This window comes from Bemisia tabaci, chromosome 2, assembly GCF_918797505.1.
Source record: "Bemisia tabaci chromosome 2, PGI_BMITA_v3".
Lineage (NCBI taxonomy): Eukaryota > Metazoa > Arthropoda > Insecta > Hemiptera > Aleyrodidae > Bemisia > Bemisia tabaci.
In genome coordinates, this window is record NC_092794.1 from 39,072,550 (window position 1) to 39,090,027 (window position 17,478).

General features: G+C 39.0%; 1 protein-coding gene across 4 annotated transcripts in view; it reads left to right on the plus strand.

The window, feature by feature from the left end:
• LOC109041769 (cytosolic carboxypeptidase 2) overlaps nt 1-17,478 on the plus strand; it is a 302,746-nt gene that overhangs the window by 37,621 nt on the left and 247,647 nt on the right. Inside the window, exon 1 of one of the 4 annotated variants that reach the window (XM_072297298.1) lies at nt 101-501. The exons of the other annotated variants lie outside the window; for them this stretch is intronic. Within the exon in view, the coding sequence (XP_072153399.1) occupies nt 429-501 (73 nt within the window). The 5' untranslated portion in view covers nt 101-428. Of the gene's footprint in view, nt 1-100; nt 502-17,478 lie in introns of those variants that run through there. 4 annotated transcript variants of the gene reach the window in all.

A 17,478-nucleotide genomic window follows, 5' to 3' on the forward strand; every position in this document is an offset into this window, starting at 1 on the left:
AGTATAGTTGTAGGCCGTCCGCACGCCATTCGGACGATATTGTGATGGCGACGTCATCAATTTGCTTTGAGCTGATTGTGAATATCAACATGAACTCATTTGTGAGAGTTGGAAAATCCTCTGGATCACTCAAAATAGAATTGAGACCGAATATCTTTAGCTCATCAATCGACTCTATTGGCCGTTTGCTTAGTTCGTCGGTAACAATCACACCCTCGTTGCTTTGTCGCTGTTTTAGATCGTTCGCCTGAGACTCGCTGCTCCAGTCGATATCGTGCCTCAGGTGTTTGGCAGTAACTAAGCGGGAGAAATAATCAGATAGGGTGGAAGTGGGGTTCTTGGTGGGGTTAGAACGGGGGCTCGGAATTCAGCAGGCAGGGACAGGAGGGTGGCTCCAAAAGAGGATTCATTCCTGTATCAGTATCACCATGGCATGCTTTTCTGATGGATACCCAACTGTGCAACACCTGCAAGCCGCTCTCTTTCCGGTAAATCCGAAAAGTAAGTTCATAATTTCCTTAATCCTTTCAAAACAGGTATCGCCACCTGTTCATATCATCATGGGAGCGTTCAGTTTGCGCATTGATGAGCCAAAGCTACAACAATATAGACCATTTGTATTCTATGATGTGAAACAGCAATGTGTGAGGAAGCATGAACCTAGTTTTATCAGCTTATAAGGGGAAAATATGATGACGTGTACTTATAGATGACTCGATAGAAATAATACATGATGACATAAAAATTATATCATCGTATCATCATGACATAATCTTCAGTCAGTATGATATTGTCATGAGAAAGATCATCATGATTAGGTAGATATATGTCATCGTTTAGCCGTACCTACTGAAATAATAGCAACAATGGTCTTGTTGCACAGTTTTTTATTGCTTGCATGTATCGAAAGAATTAAGGCTCTTTATGTTAGGAATTCCCCTCGAAGGTTTTGACCACCAGAAAATCCCCAAAATCAACTTAAAAATTCCCCAGAATTCGAATTTTCAACATGGTTACTTTAACGCGGGAACGGGTCCGGTACACTCTTGACGTCACAGTGAATGACAAACCTGGTCTCTTCTGTCTCTTCATCTATCACAAGGAATGTATTTATGCACTAGGAATAGACCGTTATAGTATGCAATTACATTGCGAGATGTATCGCAATTTTAGGCCCGGTGGTGCCCTAACCGGGATTCGGTCGGTTCAATCTTACGGGGTTTTTTTTTTATTGACCAGCGCGGTGGTACGACCAGAGGTGCGAAATGAAATTTCACCAAAAAGTTTCACATGAGATTTTATATGAAATTTCATGAAATTTCATTTTGGTCAGAAAGTTTCACAATTAGTGAAATGTTCTAATTTTAATAGAGAAAATGTATTTAAACTCTTAGAATCACTGTCAGAGCTATTCTGAGTCATATTTTACCTTAAGTATACTAATTTGGAGGCTTTCACTCATTGCGAATCTCCTTTCTTTTACAGTTTCCGCCCGGGTAGGACTGTCGGGAGTATCTAACCTGAAAATTGAAAATATTTGTTGTGATGATTGTATTGGTGTTTAATTGTTCACAATCGTCAAAAAGCGAGAGGTGTACAAAGTTACTCTAATCTAGGGGGTAATTTTGAAAACCTCCAATTTTTTTTAAAGATAGGGAGTAGCAAGAGCCCCCCCCCCCTAAATTTTTTATATAAGAAGGTTTTTTGTTTTTTTTAAAAAAAAGAAGCGAGTTCCCGTAGTGTTTTTATACTATTTTTTTATATAATCCTTCAAATGATAGTGAAAAAAAAAACGAATACCAACCCACACAAGTCAGTCATTGTCATTGCATATCTTTTTGGAATCCACCTCCCTGCCCCGCTCGACATCGGCCCTTTCTCGGCCAAATGCACTGTATTTGAACTTCCCGCCACAATGTGCAGTAGGGTCTCAAAATTTATCCACTGGATCACAGGAATGAGTAATGATTGATCTGTTTGGATTGGTCTTGGTGATTTGTCAAGCTCAAGTGACGTGGTCGAACTGGCTTGCGATATATCGCATCGATTAGGTCAAAATTGTCAACAGATTTTGAATTTTTAGTAAAAAAAGGACGAAAGCCCCTGCGCATAACCTCCAAAATAGTTCAAAGTTACTGGCATCAAAGTGCACAAATGCATTTCTCTTGCCACTGTTTTGCTGTCATCAAACAGTTCAAATTAATGAAAAAGTACAATAATGAATTAAAAATAAATGTGATTTAAAGGGATGGGGTAGGGAACACGAATTATGTATGATTTTTTAATATTTTAAGCTGTAAGTTGGATGTAACATAGCAAGTTTCAAAAAGTGAAATTTCATGAAATTTTATCAGGAAATTTCATTTTAGAATCTTTTATGAAATCTCGCTACTCTGGGCACGGCCGATCATCAAACAACCTTCTCTAACCCACTGGTTGGTGCTGACGTCACGACTGGTGGAGCCACCGCCGGTGGGATGCGCCCACAGATCTACCGTTCGGAGCAACGGAGATTTCTCCGGTACTTTCAATCCTGCGGTCCACCGGCTAATAATCTAACCCTACTTCAGCCTGATTTCAAGCCAAAAATAAACAAACAAACGAGGAAACGTGGGTATTCCATGCTCCCCGCCGATGCTGAGTCTGAGGATTCTGCGTCGTCACTGTCGCCCACGTATTGAATTATGTAATACTAGCAGTTCAACCCGTGCTTCGCACAGACAGTGTCATTTACAGTTCCTATCCGTGTTTATATGGTAAAATGTATATTCATCAAAAACACATCAAACACAAAAAACACATCAAACCCAAACAACACAAAAACACATCAAGCAAACACATCAAACACATCGAAGACAAAAACAAACACCACAACACGCGCAACAAACATATCAAACACAACGATCACATCAAACGCAACAAAACATCAAACGAAACAAACATAGCAAACACATCAAACACAGCAAACACATCAAACACAACAAACACAACAAACACATTAAACACGACAAACACATCAAACTGCGATACACATGGATTAACACATGTATCGATAATCGCATATACAGCCATGCTGCGGCGGCGGTTGCTTAGCAACCGTGAGCCCGTTCTTCTCCCCAATTTTCCCATTTTTGGACGATAAAATCTCGAAATCACGACTGGGATAAAATTGAAGTAACCAGTGTCACCCACCGAACCGGAGCGGACCTGTACACAAATTTTAGGGGAGATCGGACAAACCCCCCTTTCGAGAAAACCGTCAAAACCGACCTTTACTTTATAAATAAGAAGATTCAGATTTTTTTAGTGTTATTTTTCCTCGTACTTTAATTATGGCAGAAAAGGAGTTAATGCTGGTGCATTGATTAGGTATATATTTACACTATTGCAGTATCATTGAGGGAAAGGTTTGAAGAAGAGAAAAATCTATTTGTTTACATTGGTGAAAAGTGCGTTCTTAAACTCCCGATTGATCGCGGGCAATTTCGTAGGTACCAAAATGGCGACCGGTGGATTTCCACCGGTGGTTCTGCCGATCAGAAAAAAACGCCTTATATGGGATTCCCCATATGAAAAGGAAAGTCAATTTTCAAACAGTGATTCTGGATGGTGTTTAAGTCCGTCTCTGACGAATTTTGTTCTGATCATTAGTTTGATATAATATATCCTCAAATGCACATTTGAGCATCCCACATAGCACAGAATATTGATATAATACTACAATAGTACTGACACGTCAGTAGTGTCAGTATTTATATAATGCTGATGTATCCTGATTTAATATTATATCAAGACTATGCCAGTATTTATTAGTTATTGATTTGGAGCTGTCAAAATATTGTTACAGTTTTGGCCGAAAAGGTTGATTTCATATGGAAATCAGGGTTATGACAAGGTCATCAGAATACTGCAGGACACCGACAACACGTATGCATTACTACCTTGACACTGACACGTCTGTACACTCAGCGCCCTCTGTCAAGTAGATATGAAAGTTCAGACGATGACCGTCATTTTCATAGTACTGCACATGTATTACATTTGAAACATGAATTACACAAGTATACAAGTATTGAATATTATAAACCACTTACTTGATGTCCTGCGACGTTTAGTAGCGTAAAATACCCGGACGCCCTCGGGTGGATTTGAACCCGAACCGCGGAATTCTTAGCCCAGTACTCTGCGATTGAGCCACAGGGAGCTGATGGTGTTTCGGGTTAAAATCACGCCTGTTAATAAGGCCGTTATAGCATGCATAGTATCAGTGCGCGGCTCGACTTTCATCATAACACCGTGTTTTCTTAGGCTTCTTTTTCTTCCTTTATTTTTTTTTCATTTTTTCGTGTTAATTTCTTTTCGTGTTATTTTTTTTTTACCTCGTCAGCATTGACTCAATACTGTTGTTTGATAGGTATATTGAAGGTATCAGTGTTATACTTATGCTGACGCGGTATACCTTTTAACCGACAATCTTACTATCATATTGCATTAGTGTTGGTGATATCATGTCAACATCCAACAATATGTATCAGTATTGACATAAGATTCTGTGCTATGTGGGTAGCGACTTCTCAATATCGCATTGGATGAATTAATTTGATTCAATTAATCAAACCAAGTAAAAAATTGAAGGAGCAACAGCAATTTGAAAAAAAAATGTGACATCCGCTGTTCTTACCAAAAACGCTTTTTTTGCATGAAACAAAGTCTTCAGGAGAGGGCTGGTGAAACGATTGAAATGAACCAAAAGTAAGTCGATGCTGAGTCTTCATTAAATACAATTGAACAAAAAAGTAGACCGTTTGTGACTTCTAGAACAAAAGTAAGGAACAAATTAAAAAATCAGCTAAAACATCAACAATTCTGGCGAGACGGTCCCGATACGTATAATTCGAGTGTCAGCTATAGCCCATGGTCGGTGCTCGGGCAGTTATCGCAAGTGGATTCGAATCTCTACCATGTCTTGCCGCGCCAGCGAGGGAGAACAGTGGATTCTCACATCCGCTGTTTTTAGAAATAACATGGTTTTCAGTTCATATCTCGCCGAAAAATTGTCTTGGAAGTCTGAAACTTTGCACACGCATTCTTGAGGGTTCCAGAATTCGAAAAAAGCGTTTGCCCTATAAATGGCGGATGTCAGCGACCGCTGTTGTAACATACAGGGTGCGGCAAAAGCCCCGGGACGGCTGTTTATTTTTTAAACGGCTACACGTTGAAAAACGAATTTTGAGGGATGTTCTTGGGTCCAAGTAAGCTACTTTTTGGCAATCCCCAAAATCTTTTTGGGGGCCCCCCTAGGGGAGGGCGGGGGGCAACTTTTTTTTTTCAAATAGCAACCCAACACTTGTGACCCATCGTTGAAAAGAGGATAAAAAAAGAAAATTTTTGGCGCAAGTCCCAGGTCGCCATCTTGATTTTTCACAAAATGGCGGCCGAAAATGGCTGAAAAATGGGTATCTCGGCTAGTTATCGATGGAATCGCATACAACTTAGTATCTGGGGTTTTTTTGGGACGAAAAAAACGAATCTGCCCTCAGTTTTTCTAAATAACCATTCCTTCCCAATATGACAGCGTACAAAATGGCGGAAAAATTGTTAGCTCGGCTATTTATCAATGGAATTGCATAAAACTTGGTACCTGGGCGTTCATTGGGACGAGAAAAACGAATTCGGTAATAGTTTTGCAAAATTCTCACAATATTCTAAAATGGCGGCCAAAAACGTCATGAAATTATGGGTACTTTCGTAACCTACCCATTGATTACCGTGGAATTAAGGAGAACACAGAAGTTTGTTGTAACCGATGACTTGATTGCACCTTGCTCTCCTTTTCATTTAATTTATTTTCTGCCATAACAAAGAGCAAAAATTTTGACGAGAAAACTTCTAATAAAAAACCGCACCACGAAATCGGGGGGGGGGGGGGATACGGAGTGAAATTTCGCTTACTTAACCTTCGGTAGGGAAGAGAACGTGTAGGACTGAGGCGAAAACACCGATCTATTAATTGACAATACGTTATCAATTTGTTTCCAAAATCAGGTAGGTGTTTTGGAAAGTGGCTCAGCGGCTTGCACTGCCTGGAAAATAGGAAACATAATGTACAATGGCCAACTCATCGTCAACAGAACAGTCCCCCCCTCCCCATGGGAAAGCAGCTCAACTTTTAAGGATTGATGGTTCTACTGTTCGTCGAATTCTGATATCTCCCGGCTTTTTCCCGTGTAAGAATCATCACATTTTCTCGCAAAACAAACTATTTCGGATGAAGAAGTTTATCATTAGGATCTTAAAGATTTAAAAAAAACAAAAAACAACAGAAAAGGGTTTTAAAGATTTTAGAAAACCGGTACTCCCTTGTTTTCGGTCCGGAAATACTCCCAGTATCAAATTCCACCAAAATTTGTCGGTTACAACAAACTTGTGTTCTCCTTAATTCCACGGTAATCAATGGGTAGGTTACGAAAGTACCCATAATTTCATGACGTTTTTGGCCGCCATTTTAGAATATTGTGAGAATTTTGCAAAACTAATACCGAATTCGTTTTTCTCGTCGATGAACGCCCGGGTACCAAGTTTTATGCAATTCAATTGATAAATAGCCGAGCTAACAATTTTTCCGCCATTTTGTACGCTGTCATATTGGGAAGGAATGGTTATTTAGAAAAACTGAGGGCAGATTCGTTTTTTTCGTCCCAAAAAACCCTCGGATATCAAGTTGTATGCGATTCCATAGATAAATAGCCGAGATACCCATTTTTCAGCCATTTTCGGCCGCCATTTTGTGAAAAATCAAGATGGCGACCTGGGACTTACGCCAAAAATTTTCTTTTTTTATCCTCTTTTCAACGATGGGTCACAAGTGTTGGGTTGCTATTTGAAAAAAAAAAGTTGCCCCCCGCCCTCCCCTAGGGGGGCCCCCAAAAAAATTTTGGGGATTGCCAAAAAGTAGCTTACTTGGACCCAAGAACATCCCCCAAAATTCGTTTTTCAACGTGTAGCCGTTTAAAAAATAAACAGCCGTTCCGGGACTTTTGCCGCACCCTGTATACAGGGTTATCCAAAAGTCACTGACCACCCCTGTAACTTTTTTCCAAATTGAGATAGAAGTTTGAAACTTTGGGAATGTTCCTCGGTCTAAAGTAGCAACTTTTTGGTCCCCCCAAAATTTTGGGGGGCGGCCCCCCTTAAGGGGGGCGGGGGCTAACTTTTTTTTTTCAAATGGCAACCCCCCCTTTGTGATACCTCATTCGAAAGATAATAAAAAAAGAAAATTTTTGGCGCAAACCGTAGGTCAAAATGTTCATTTTTGACAAAATGGCGGCCGGTCAAAGTTCAAAATGGCGGAAATTTGGCATCTCCGTTGTTTATTGACGGATTGGTGTGAAACTCGGAATTATAGGGTTTTTTGAGATGAGAAAAACGATTCTGGCATTGGTTTTCCAGAAAAGTCAGTCTTTTGCAAAATGGCGGCGGTCAAAATGGCGGCCTAGAGCGGGAAGTGGATATTTAGGCTGCATATCGTTGGATTTGCATGAAACTTGGTATCCGGGGGTATTTCGGCACGAGAAGAACGAATCTTTCATTGGATATCTGAAATTTTGACAAATTCCAAAATGGCGGCGGAAAAATTGCGGGAAATCAGTTTTACGGCTCTTTACCGATGGATTTGCATGAAATTCTATATCCTGGCGGTTTTAGGCTGGATTAAAAGGAATCTTTCATTAGATTCTTGAAATATCAAATAATTTCATGCAAATCCATCGGTAAAGAGCCGTAAAACTGATTTCCCGCAATTTTTCCGCCGCCATTTTGGAATTTGTCAAAATTTCAGATATCCAATGAAAGATTCGTTCTTCTCGTGCCGAAATACCCCCGGATACCAAGTTTCATGCAAATCCAACGATATGCAGCCTAAATATCCACTTCCCGCTCTAGGCCGCCATTTTGACCGCCGCCATTTTGCAAAAGACTGACTTTTCTGGAAAACCAATGCCAGAATCGTTTTTCTCATCTCAAAAAACCCTATAATTCCGAGTTTCACACCAATCCGTCAATAAACAACGGAGATGCCAAATTTCCGCCATTTTGAACTTTGACCGGCCGCCATTTTGTCAAAAATGAACATTTTGACCTACGGTTTGCGCCAAAAATTTTCTTTTTTTATTATCTTTCGAATGAGGTATCACAAAGGGGGGGTTGCCATTTGAAAAAAAAAAGTTAGCCCCCGCCCTCCTTAAGGGGGGCCGCCCCCCAAAATTTTGGGGGGACCAAAAAGTTGCTACTTTAGACCGAGGAACATTCCCAAAGTTTCAAACTTCTATCTCAATTTGGAAAAAAGTTACAGGGGTGGTCAGTGACTTTTGGATAACCCTGTATGTCCTCATACAGGGTTATCCAAAAGTCACTGACCACCCCTGTAACTTTTTTCCAAATTGAGGTAGAAGTTTGAAACTTTGGCAACGTTCCTCGGTCTGAAGTAGCAACTTTTTGGTCGCCCCAAAATTTTAGGGGCGGGCCTCCTAAGGGGGGCGGGGGCTAACTTCTTTTTCAAATGGCAACCCCCCCCCCCCTTTTTGATACCTCATTCGAAAGATAATAAGAAAAGAAAATTTTTGGCGCAAACCGCAGGTCACAATGTTGAGTTTTGACAAAATGGTGGCCGGAAGTTCAAAATGCGTAAATCTGATATCTCCGTTGTTTATGGACGGATTGGCATTATACTCGGAGCGCTAAGGTTTTTCGAAACGAGAAAAACGATTCTGGCATTGATTTTCCAGGAAAGTCAGTCCTTTTCAAAATTGCGGCGGTCAAAATGGCGGCCTACAGCAGGGAGTGGTTATTTAGGCTGCTTATCGTTGGATTTGCATGAAACTCGGTATCCGGGGGTATTTCGGCACGAAAAGAACAAATCTTTCATTGGATATCTGAAATTCCGACAAATTTCAAAATGGCGGCGGAAAAATGGTGGGAAATCAGTTTTACGGCTGTTTACCGATGAATTTGCATGAAATTCGATATCGATTATTTAGTAATTCTAGAATCTAATGAAAGATTCCTTTTTATCGAGCCAAAAACTACCAGGATATCGAATTCCATGGAAATTCATCGGTAAACAGCCGTGCAACTGATTTCCCGCCATTTCTCCGCCGCCATTTTGAAATTAGTCGGAATTTCAGATATCCAATGAAAGATTCGTTCTTCTCATGCCGAAATACCCCCAGATACCACCGCCATTTTGAAAAGGACTGACTTTCCTGGAAAATCAATGCCAGAATCGTTTTTCACGTTTCGAAAAACCCTAGCGTTCCGAGTTTATCGCCGATCCATCAATAAACAACGGAGATATCAGATTTACGCATTTTGAACTTCCGGCCGCCATTTTGTCAAAACTCAACATTTTGACCTGCGGTTTGCGCCAAAAATTTTATTTTCTTATTATCTTTCGAATGAGGTATCACAAAGGGGGTGGGGGTTTCCATTTGAAAAAAAAGTCAGCCCCCGCCTCCCAAAATTTTGGGGGACCAAAAAGTTGCTACTTCAGACCGAGGAACGTTGCCAAAGTTTCAAACTTCTACCTCAATTTGGAAAAAAGTTACAGGGGTGGTCAGTGACTTTTGGATAACCCTGAATATCAGTACCCCAGAGCCAAAAGGCACTTAACCCACATTTTGAAAAATTCGAGTCATTTGCATTTTCGACGTCCTCAATATTGGTTGTATACAGGGTGAGCGAAAAGTTCTCGGCCCCCTGTAACTTTTGATCATGATGATTTGTCCCCTCATTGTTGATGATTGATTACTCATACTTGAGCGCTTCTCATTCCAAATGTTCAGACCCCCCCCCCCCCCCAAAAAAAATTGAGGTTTTCGCTAGGGGGGCGGGGGGGGGGGAGTCAGAACCTGTGAACCTCGATATCTCTCGAACGAAGAGAAATGTCGAGATCTGGTTTGGACGAAAAATCGAGGAAAGCCGCACACTTTAAGATCCTAAAGGTCAAAATCCCGAAATCACATTTTCAGTCAACATATACGCTTTTTTCCAGTTTTTGAGTCTAGAAAATTTCTTTTAAACAGAGGATACGTGTTTTATTTTTTTTTTTTTTTTTTTTTTTTATTTTTTTTTTTTAGAAAATCTAACTTTAAATTTGTTTTGCTCCTATCAAAATACCCTTTGATACCGATTTTCGCGCAAACCCATTGACAAACAACCGGTGTCAATTTTCGGCCATCTTGAATTTTAACCGAACGCCATTTTGAAACAATTTGAGGTATTGACAGTGGGTTTACTCGAAAAGTTTCATTTTTTTATGCTCTTTCGAACGACGTATAACAAAGGGGTCTGCCAAATTGAGAAAATAATTGGTTTCCGTCCCCCCTCCCCCCCAAAGGATCCCCCGGAAAATTTCAGGGGGCCAGAAAAAAGCTCCCTATGACCTAGGAACATCCCCCAAGTTTCAAATCTTTGCCTCAATTAGGTAAAAATTTAGAAGGGATGGAAAAGACTTATGGATCACCCTGTGTATCGCACGAATTTCGCCGTATATATTGTGCAGTCAATTCCCTGTATGTTGACACATTTCTTATATATTGCACGATTTTTGCCATATATTGCGACAGTTTCTTATACCGGGTGTCCGTAAAGTAACTGAAAAGTGGGTATAATTTTTGAATTAAACAAGATAGAAGGTCGCGGTTTGAGGCACTCTTCATCATTCGAAAAGGGACATTTTTCGATGGGGGGGGGGGTTTCTTGGTGAACCCCCCTGGGGGCCCCAAGGGGGGTCAACTGTAAAAATTCAAATAGCAACCCCCATTTTTTTAGACATGGTTAAAAAGAACTTAAAAAGACAAGAAAAATGACGCATATAAAATTAACATCGGTTCTCTCGTTCAGAAGTTACAGCCGGTCAAAATTTTAAACTGACCACTTTTCAAAAAATCGCCGTTGAGCTCCAAACTATCGAAAAAACAAAGACAATCCAGAAATGAAAAGTTTGAAAAGTGCCTCATAGGAAAAGGAAGAACAACTGACGTTGTCGCAAGTTTGGATGGCATTGTTTCAAAATAAAATTTCGGAAAATTCAACGTGGCGGCAAATTTGAGGAAACGCGAAAAATGAAAATTCCAGAAACCATTATCTTTCAAATACCCTCTAGATTAAGGAAATCAAACAAATCAACTTTTATTCCTTTGTTTGGCCAAGTATGAGCAATAATTTGCTGACTTTAAAGTTGTCAAGTGAGGCGCCTTCAATCGTTGGAGTATGCGACACAACAGGATTAAGTGTGCTGTCAAAAAATGAAGCTGAAGTGAAAAAGCGCTCCTCTTTTATTCTCCTCTTATCGTTAAATTTGAGGAGGAGGACCTTGAACATTTCTAAAGCATCCCAAGGGAGGAGAGCTTTTTCAGTTCAGCTTCATTTTTTGGCAGCACACTTAATCCTGTTATGTAGCATACTCCAACGATTGAAGGCGCCCCGCTTCACAACTTTAAAGTCAGCAAATTATTGCTCATACTTGGCCAAACAAAGGAATAAAAAGTAATACGTTTGATTTCCTTAAACTAGAGGGTATTTGAAAGATAACGGTTTCTGGAATTTTCATTTTTCGCGTTTCCTCAAATTTGCCGTCACGTTGAATTTTCCGAAATTTTATTTTGAAACAATGCCATCCAAACTTGTGACAACGTTAGTCGTTTTTCCTTCTCCTATGAGGAACTTTTCAAACTTTTCATTTCTGGATTGTCTTTGTTTTTTCGATAGTTTGGAGCTCAACGGCGATTTTTTGAAAAGTGGTCAATTTACAATTTTGACCGGCGGTAACTTTTGAGCGAGTGAACCGATTTTAATTTTATATGTGTCATTTTTCTTGTCTTTTTAAGTTCTTTTCAACCATGTCTAAAAAAATGGAGGTTGCTATTATGGAGGAGAATAATGGATGTTGCCCCCCTGAGGCCCCCCAGGGGGGTCTACCAAGAGAAAACCCCCATCGAAAAATGTCCCTTTTCGAATGATGAAGAATGCCTCAAACCGCGACCTTCTATCTTTTTTTATTCAAAAATTATACCCACTTTTCAGTTACTTTACAGACACCCGGTATAAATTTCTACATTTCCTATATACAGGGTGATCCAAAAGTCCCTTCCGTCCCCTCTAACTTTCTACCTAATTGAGGTAAAGATTTGAAACTTGGGATATGTTCCTCGGTCAAAAGAAGCTACCTTTTTGCCGTCATGCTTTTCAACATATACGTAATAAACGATTCGACCTTTTAAGGTAATAAACGAAGAAATACTTGTCTTCCCATTTCTGCATTTCGTCTTAATTCATTTCCTTTTATTTCTTTGAAAAAAGAAGATTTTTTGTTTGACAAATTGTATTTGAATAAGAGAGCATAAAATAATCCCATCCCACCTATAATAGTTACCCGACATATGTCGTCAATTCTTTCGTTCACGATAACTATCGTTAGATTTACGTTAGCCTATTCAAATTTTTTAAATTCGGGGTTTTTCTTGTCCACACCTCGTGCGGCGTTATTTCCATACCTGTTTTTGGGCTGCGATTTAGTAAATATGCAGCGGTGTACGCTGCCTCTCCCCAGAAACTTTTATAGAGTCCACCATCAAACAGTAGAGCTCTAATTCTCTCACTGATTGTCTTGTTCAATCTCTCGCTTACCGCATTCATTTGAGGAGTGTGCGGTGTTGTCCAATCTACTTTTATTCCTCTCATTTTACACCAATTAATTACGTGCTCGTTTTTATACTCGCCCCCATTGTCACATCTTAGTATGGTGACTTTTTCTTCATGTTGTGTCTCTACCTCCATTACATATTCCTTTAGAGCCTCGAATACCTCATCTTTGGTTCGCAATAAATATAATATCACAAAACCTGTGTACCCATCTGTAAAGCTTACATAATAATTTTTGCCATCCCATGTGGGTGGGCTAATTTTGGAGACAACTGAATGAATTATTTCCAGAATTCTCTCTGCTTTTTGTCTACCTTCCCCGATGGGAGTACGCGTCTGCTTAGATCTAATACACACATCACAATGCATCATGTCATCACTCATAACATCACTTTTAGAAATATTCATGCCATCAGCCATATCTATTAGTTTAATCAAACCAGTATTTCCTATATGCCCTAGTTTTCTATGCCATTGTTTGGCCAATTCCATTTTATCTTTATTTTTCTTACATTCATCAGCTAGAAAAGCTGTGTTGTTTTGAAATCTCATTGGCTTCGCTGTGGCAACAAATATTCCCGCATCACTTTTGACAACATGCAAAATATAAACTCCTTCCTTCTTTATTATAGCTTTATTTTTCATAAATGTCACCTCCCCACCATTTCTAGTTATAGCACTAATTGAAACCAAATTCTTTGCCAACTCCGGAACATAGTAAACTTCATTCAACTCAAAATTTTGAAAAATTATTTTTCCTACTCCGGTAGCCAACATAGTGAGTTTTTGCTTAGCAATACAAATTTTTACATTACATTGGGTTAATTCAACGAAACAATTCTTATTTGAGCACATATGTGAAGAAGCGCCACTATCAATTACCCACATGTCAGTTGTCTCATTCTCAAAAAAGTCCTCACTACCCAGAGACGCTACGGGCTTTTTCTTATCGTCATCCTTCCAAGTTTCATTCTTTCTCTTATCACTCCCTTTTCCTTTTTGATAACACTATTCGTTTGTATGATTTCCCATCTTGCAATTGAAACACCACATCTCTTTGTGTCCTCCATCTCTTTGCGAGTTTTTTCATCTTTATTGTTTCCTGCAGAAGCGAGTCTCACGTCCTGGAATTTTACAATATTCACAGAAATTTTTAGCTTTACCTCCTTGTTTTGAATTCCATTTATTCCTGCAAAATCTGACAATATGACCTACTGTATCACAAACATAGCATTTTTGCTCTGTAGCACGGAATGCTACTCCCTCAGAGTCCTTTTTATCATCCTTTCTATTCTCTTTAGTCAAAAGTCTCGATTTTAGGGTTGTTAGCGTTTTTTTGTCCGAGGGGGTTACATATCCCATGCCGCAGCAAAATGACTGTAACCTGGCGGAAGTGTCGACAGAATTTTCGTCATCAACATTTCCTCCGAAACTTTGCCCTTTATTGCATTCAACCTAGTATACACATTTTCCAAGTGGCTTATTAAGGGTCATTATGTCATTACCTCTTACAAATTTGTAATTGAAGAACTCCTCCAGAAGTGTGCAGCGCTGTTCCTCATTTTCCCTCCCAAATAGTCCAGTGATCACCCTCCACATTTCTCCAGCGATTGTCTGCCTTCACCGGAGCGCCTGCCTTCACCTGAGCCTAAGCAAACCATGCTGACATACGAACAAGACAATCAGTGAGAGAATTAGAGCTCTACTGTTTGATGGTGGACTCAATAAAAGTTTCTGGGGAGAGGCAGCGTACACCGCTGCATATTTACTAAATCGCAGCCCAAAAACAGGTATGGAAATAACGCCGCACGAGGTGTGGACAAGAAAAACCCCGAATTGAAAGTATTTACAACTTTTTGGAAATCTGGCATATATGCCAAAAATCTGCATTACCTAAAGAAGTTGGGTGCAAGAGCCAGAGAATACATCTTCGATGGTTACGCCCCTTATGCATACAGGCTTTGGTGTTTAGAGCGCCAAATGATCATTTTAAGTCGTGATGTAATTTTTACAAATAAATATGAAGACATGGGTGAGTCTAAAGACTCTGAGTATGTAGAGAGTTCAATATTTGAAAATAATGATGACTTGCCGGCAGTCGACGGCGAAGCCGAGACATTCCCTGGGGAGGGGGGAGTATATGCAAAGGACAGCGAGAATGAGAGTTAGTCCAGGCAATAAAGGATTTTACCTTGCAAAAATTTAGGTGAAATCAGGTTATGATTGATTCCTATGTAATTTTTTACGCTGAATCCGAATTTTTGGTTTCCCAACAAATTTTCCTTGTGCTAACTCCGGAAAATCGGAAAAACCGCGAAAAATCACGTTTTTCCGCGGTTTTCCCGAGATATCTCTGTTCCAGTGCGATATATCGAGAAAATAGTTATTTCCAAAAATAAAGCTGATAAAATTTCCTATAAAAATGATCTGAACGTTTTTTTCATACGTCCATTAGGTAGAGTGCTGGAGCCGTGGAAAGCTCTAAAAATTCGTAAAATCGCGATTTTCCACGGTTTTTTCGCCATTTGAGTGCAATAAATTTGTTCTTTCGCAAAATTTCAGGATAGTCTTACCTTAAAAATTAATGCTGCTTACTTTTAAGACAAAAATGATGCCAATTTTTTCATTATAGGTCCATTGGGAGCGGTTTTAAAGCCGTGAAAAGCTCGAAAATCGCGATTTTCCAGCATATTTTCGTAACAAATCCGTTCCTGTACAAAAAACTCATTTAAAGTGACTTCAAAATTCAATCTTATAAAATTGTCAACATACATACGTAGAATTTGCTCCCATGGCGCGCCCTGGTGCTCTGCGACATCCAAACGCCAGGTGTGCTTATCTACGTAAAGGTTAGTAGACAACGAACGACGTAATAAAATAGTGCAATTTTCAACCTACTTAAATGATGTTGAAATTTCCTTGTATATCTGAAGAAACAACGGATATGGATTTGTCGAAAGCGTAAATAATGCAAAAAGTTGAAATTTAAAGAATGTATTGATACAAGTTTTCAATTATGCGAAAACAACTATAATAGTATCGTAATAATTAGATAAGAACTATGATAGTAAATATGTTCAATGTCAAGAAGTATAATTCAGATGCATGGTCAGGCACTCTGCTGACTGAATGTCCTGAGGATCTGAAATCATAATGAGAACTGAGAAGCACGGGTATAATGGCATAACCTAACATATTTTCTATCGGTGAAAGAGCTACTAAGTTATAAAATTGGGTCATGGTTTAAAATGGCAAGAGGAACGTAATTGTTGAATTGTTATAGGTGTTATCGGTGTTTTTTTCTTTCTTTTCTGCTATTTGAGAATGTTAATTTGTGCCTACTATAATGTAAATTTTCTCTGCTTAATCAACTCATGGAAAATCTATTGTAAAATTGATGGGAAAATTCTCACCTGCGTTGTCGTCATTGCCATTTTTGCAGTATTTTACGACTTCAGCACGACATCGTCTAAATCGGAGAACAGGAACTTCTGGTATGGATTTATCTGAATTTGAATTGCTCGTTTGAGCTTTTGCAACATCGTTTACTAGAATAAGAGAAACGTATGCCTAGGAAAATCTTTTGGTATTAATCTGAGAGGAGAACAATGATAAAAGCAACCTGCATTGATACGGTTCGCAGATACAATCGCGATTTTTCGCTTCCTTGGCATTTCAGGATCTTATTTTTGTTGTCGATGAGTATTTATCCATTGATGGTTGGTTCATAATGACGCTACAATTATTTGGAAATAATGTGACACTTGTGCAATTAATAGAGTAATGTCATGATTGCTGAAATCAAGGATATTAATTTAAAATGATGATTTAAAATTCTACATCCATAGTACAAGCCTCCCAAAATTATGAGTAGTTCACGGGCGCGTGCTGTGATTACTCTCATTCTCGTTTTCTCAATTACCTAGAGTCGCTTCATTTACATCACTGATAAAACCGAAGTGGAAGAAACCGTGATTTGAATTTCTGCGGTATATGAAGTCAATGAGTACATTTTTTTTAGCATCACTGGCCATTTCTATCAATTCAAATAAAAATAAAAAATTGAGTGAAATTAATACCTGCAAACGTCTCCGAACTTCTTTCATCTCTTCGGTCGTCCGCTGTTCTTTCTGTGAAAGATTCAGGAGTATATTCCATAAATCATCAGGATCATCTACGACAAGTTCCACGGATAAGTCCTCATCGAGTGCATTCTCACATGTACCATTAAAATTTCGACACATAATTGTGCAATTTAATCCACCGAAAACATCATCACATTGAATTTTAAATTTTTGAGGTATATTTTTAGCCCCATATTTTTACACAAGATGATTAATTCGCGGCTTAAAAGTGGAAAATCACAATTTTTCGCATAATTCTCCCAGCTACCCATAATTCTCTATGCGGCACTTTTTGACCCATGCTAAAAGCTTTTCACGTCATATTATGTGTTGAAAATTTTATAAGATTAAATCTTGAAGTCTCCATTAGCTGAGTTTTTGGCCCAAGAACGGATGTGTAACGAAAATATGCCGCAAATCTAGAAAAATCATTCCAGAAATTGTAGTAGTACATTCTTTAAATTTTAACTTTTTGCATTATTTACAATATGGATTTGTCGAAAGCGTAAATAATGCAGGATTGCACTATTACAACATCATTCCATCCATCCATATCCGTTGTTTCTTTAGATATACAAGGAAATTTCAACATCATTTAAGTAGGTTGAAAATTGCACTATTTTATTACGTCGTTCGTTGTCTACTAACCTTTACG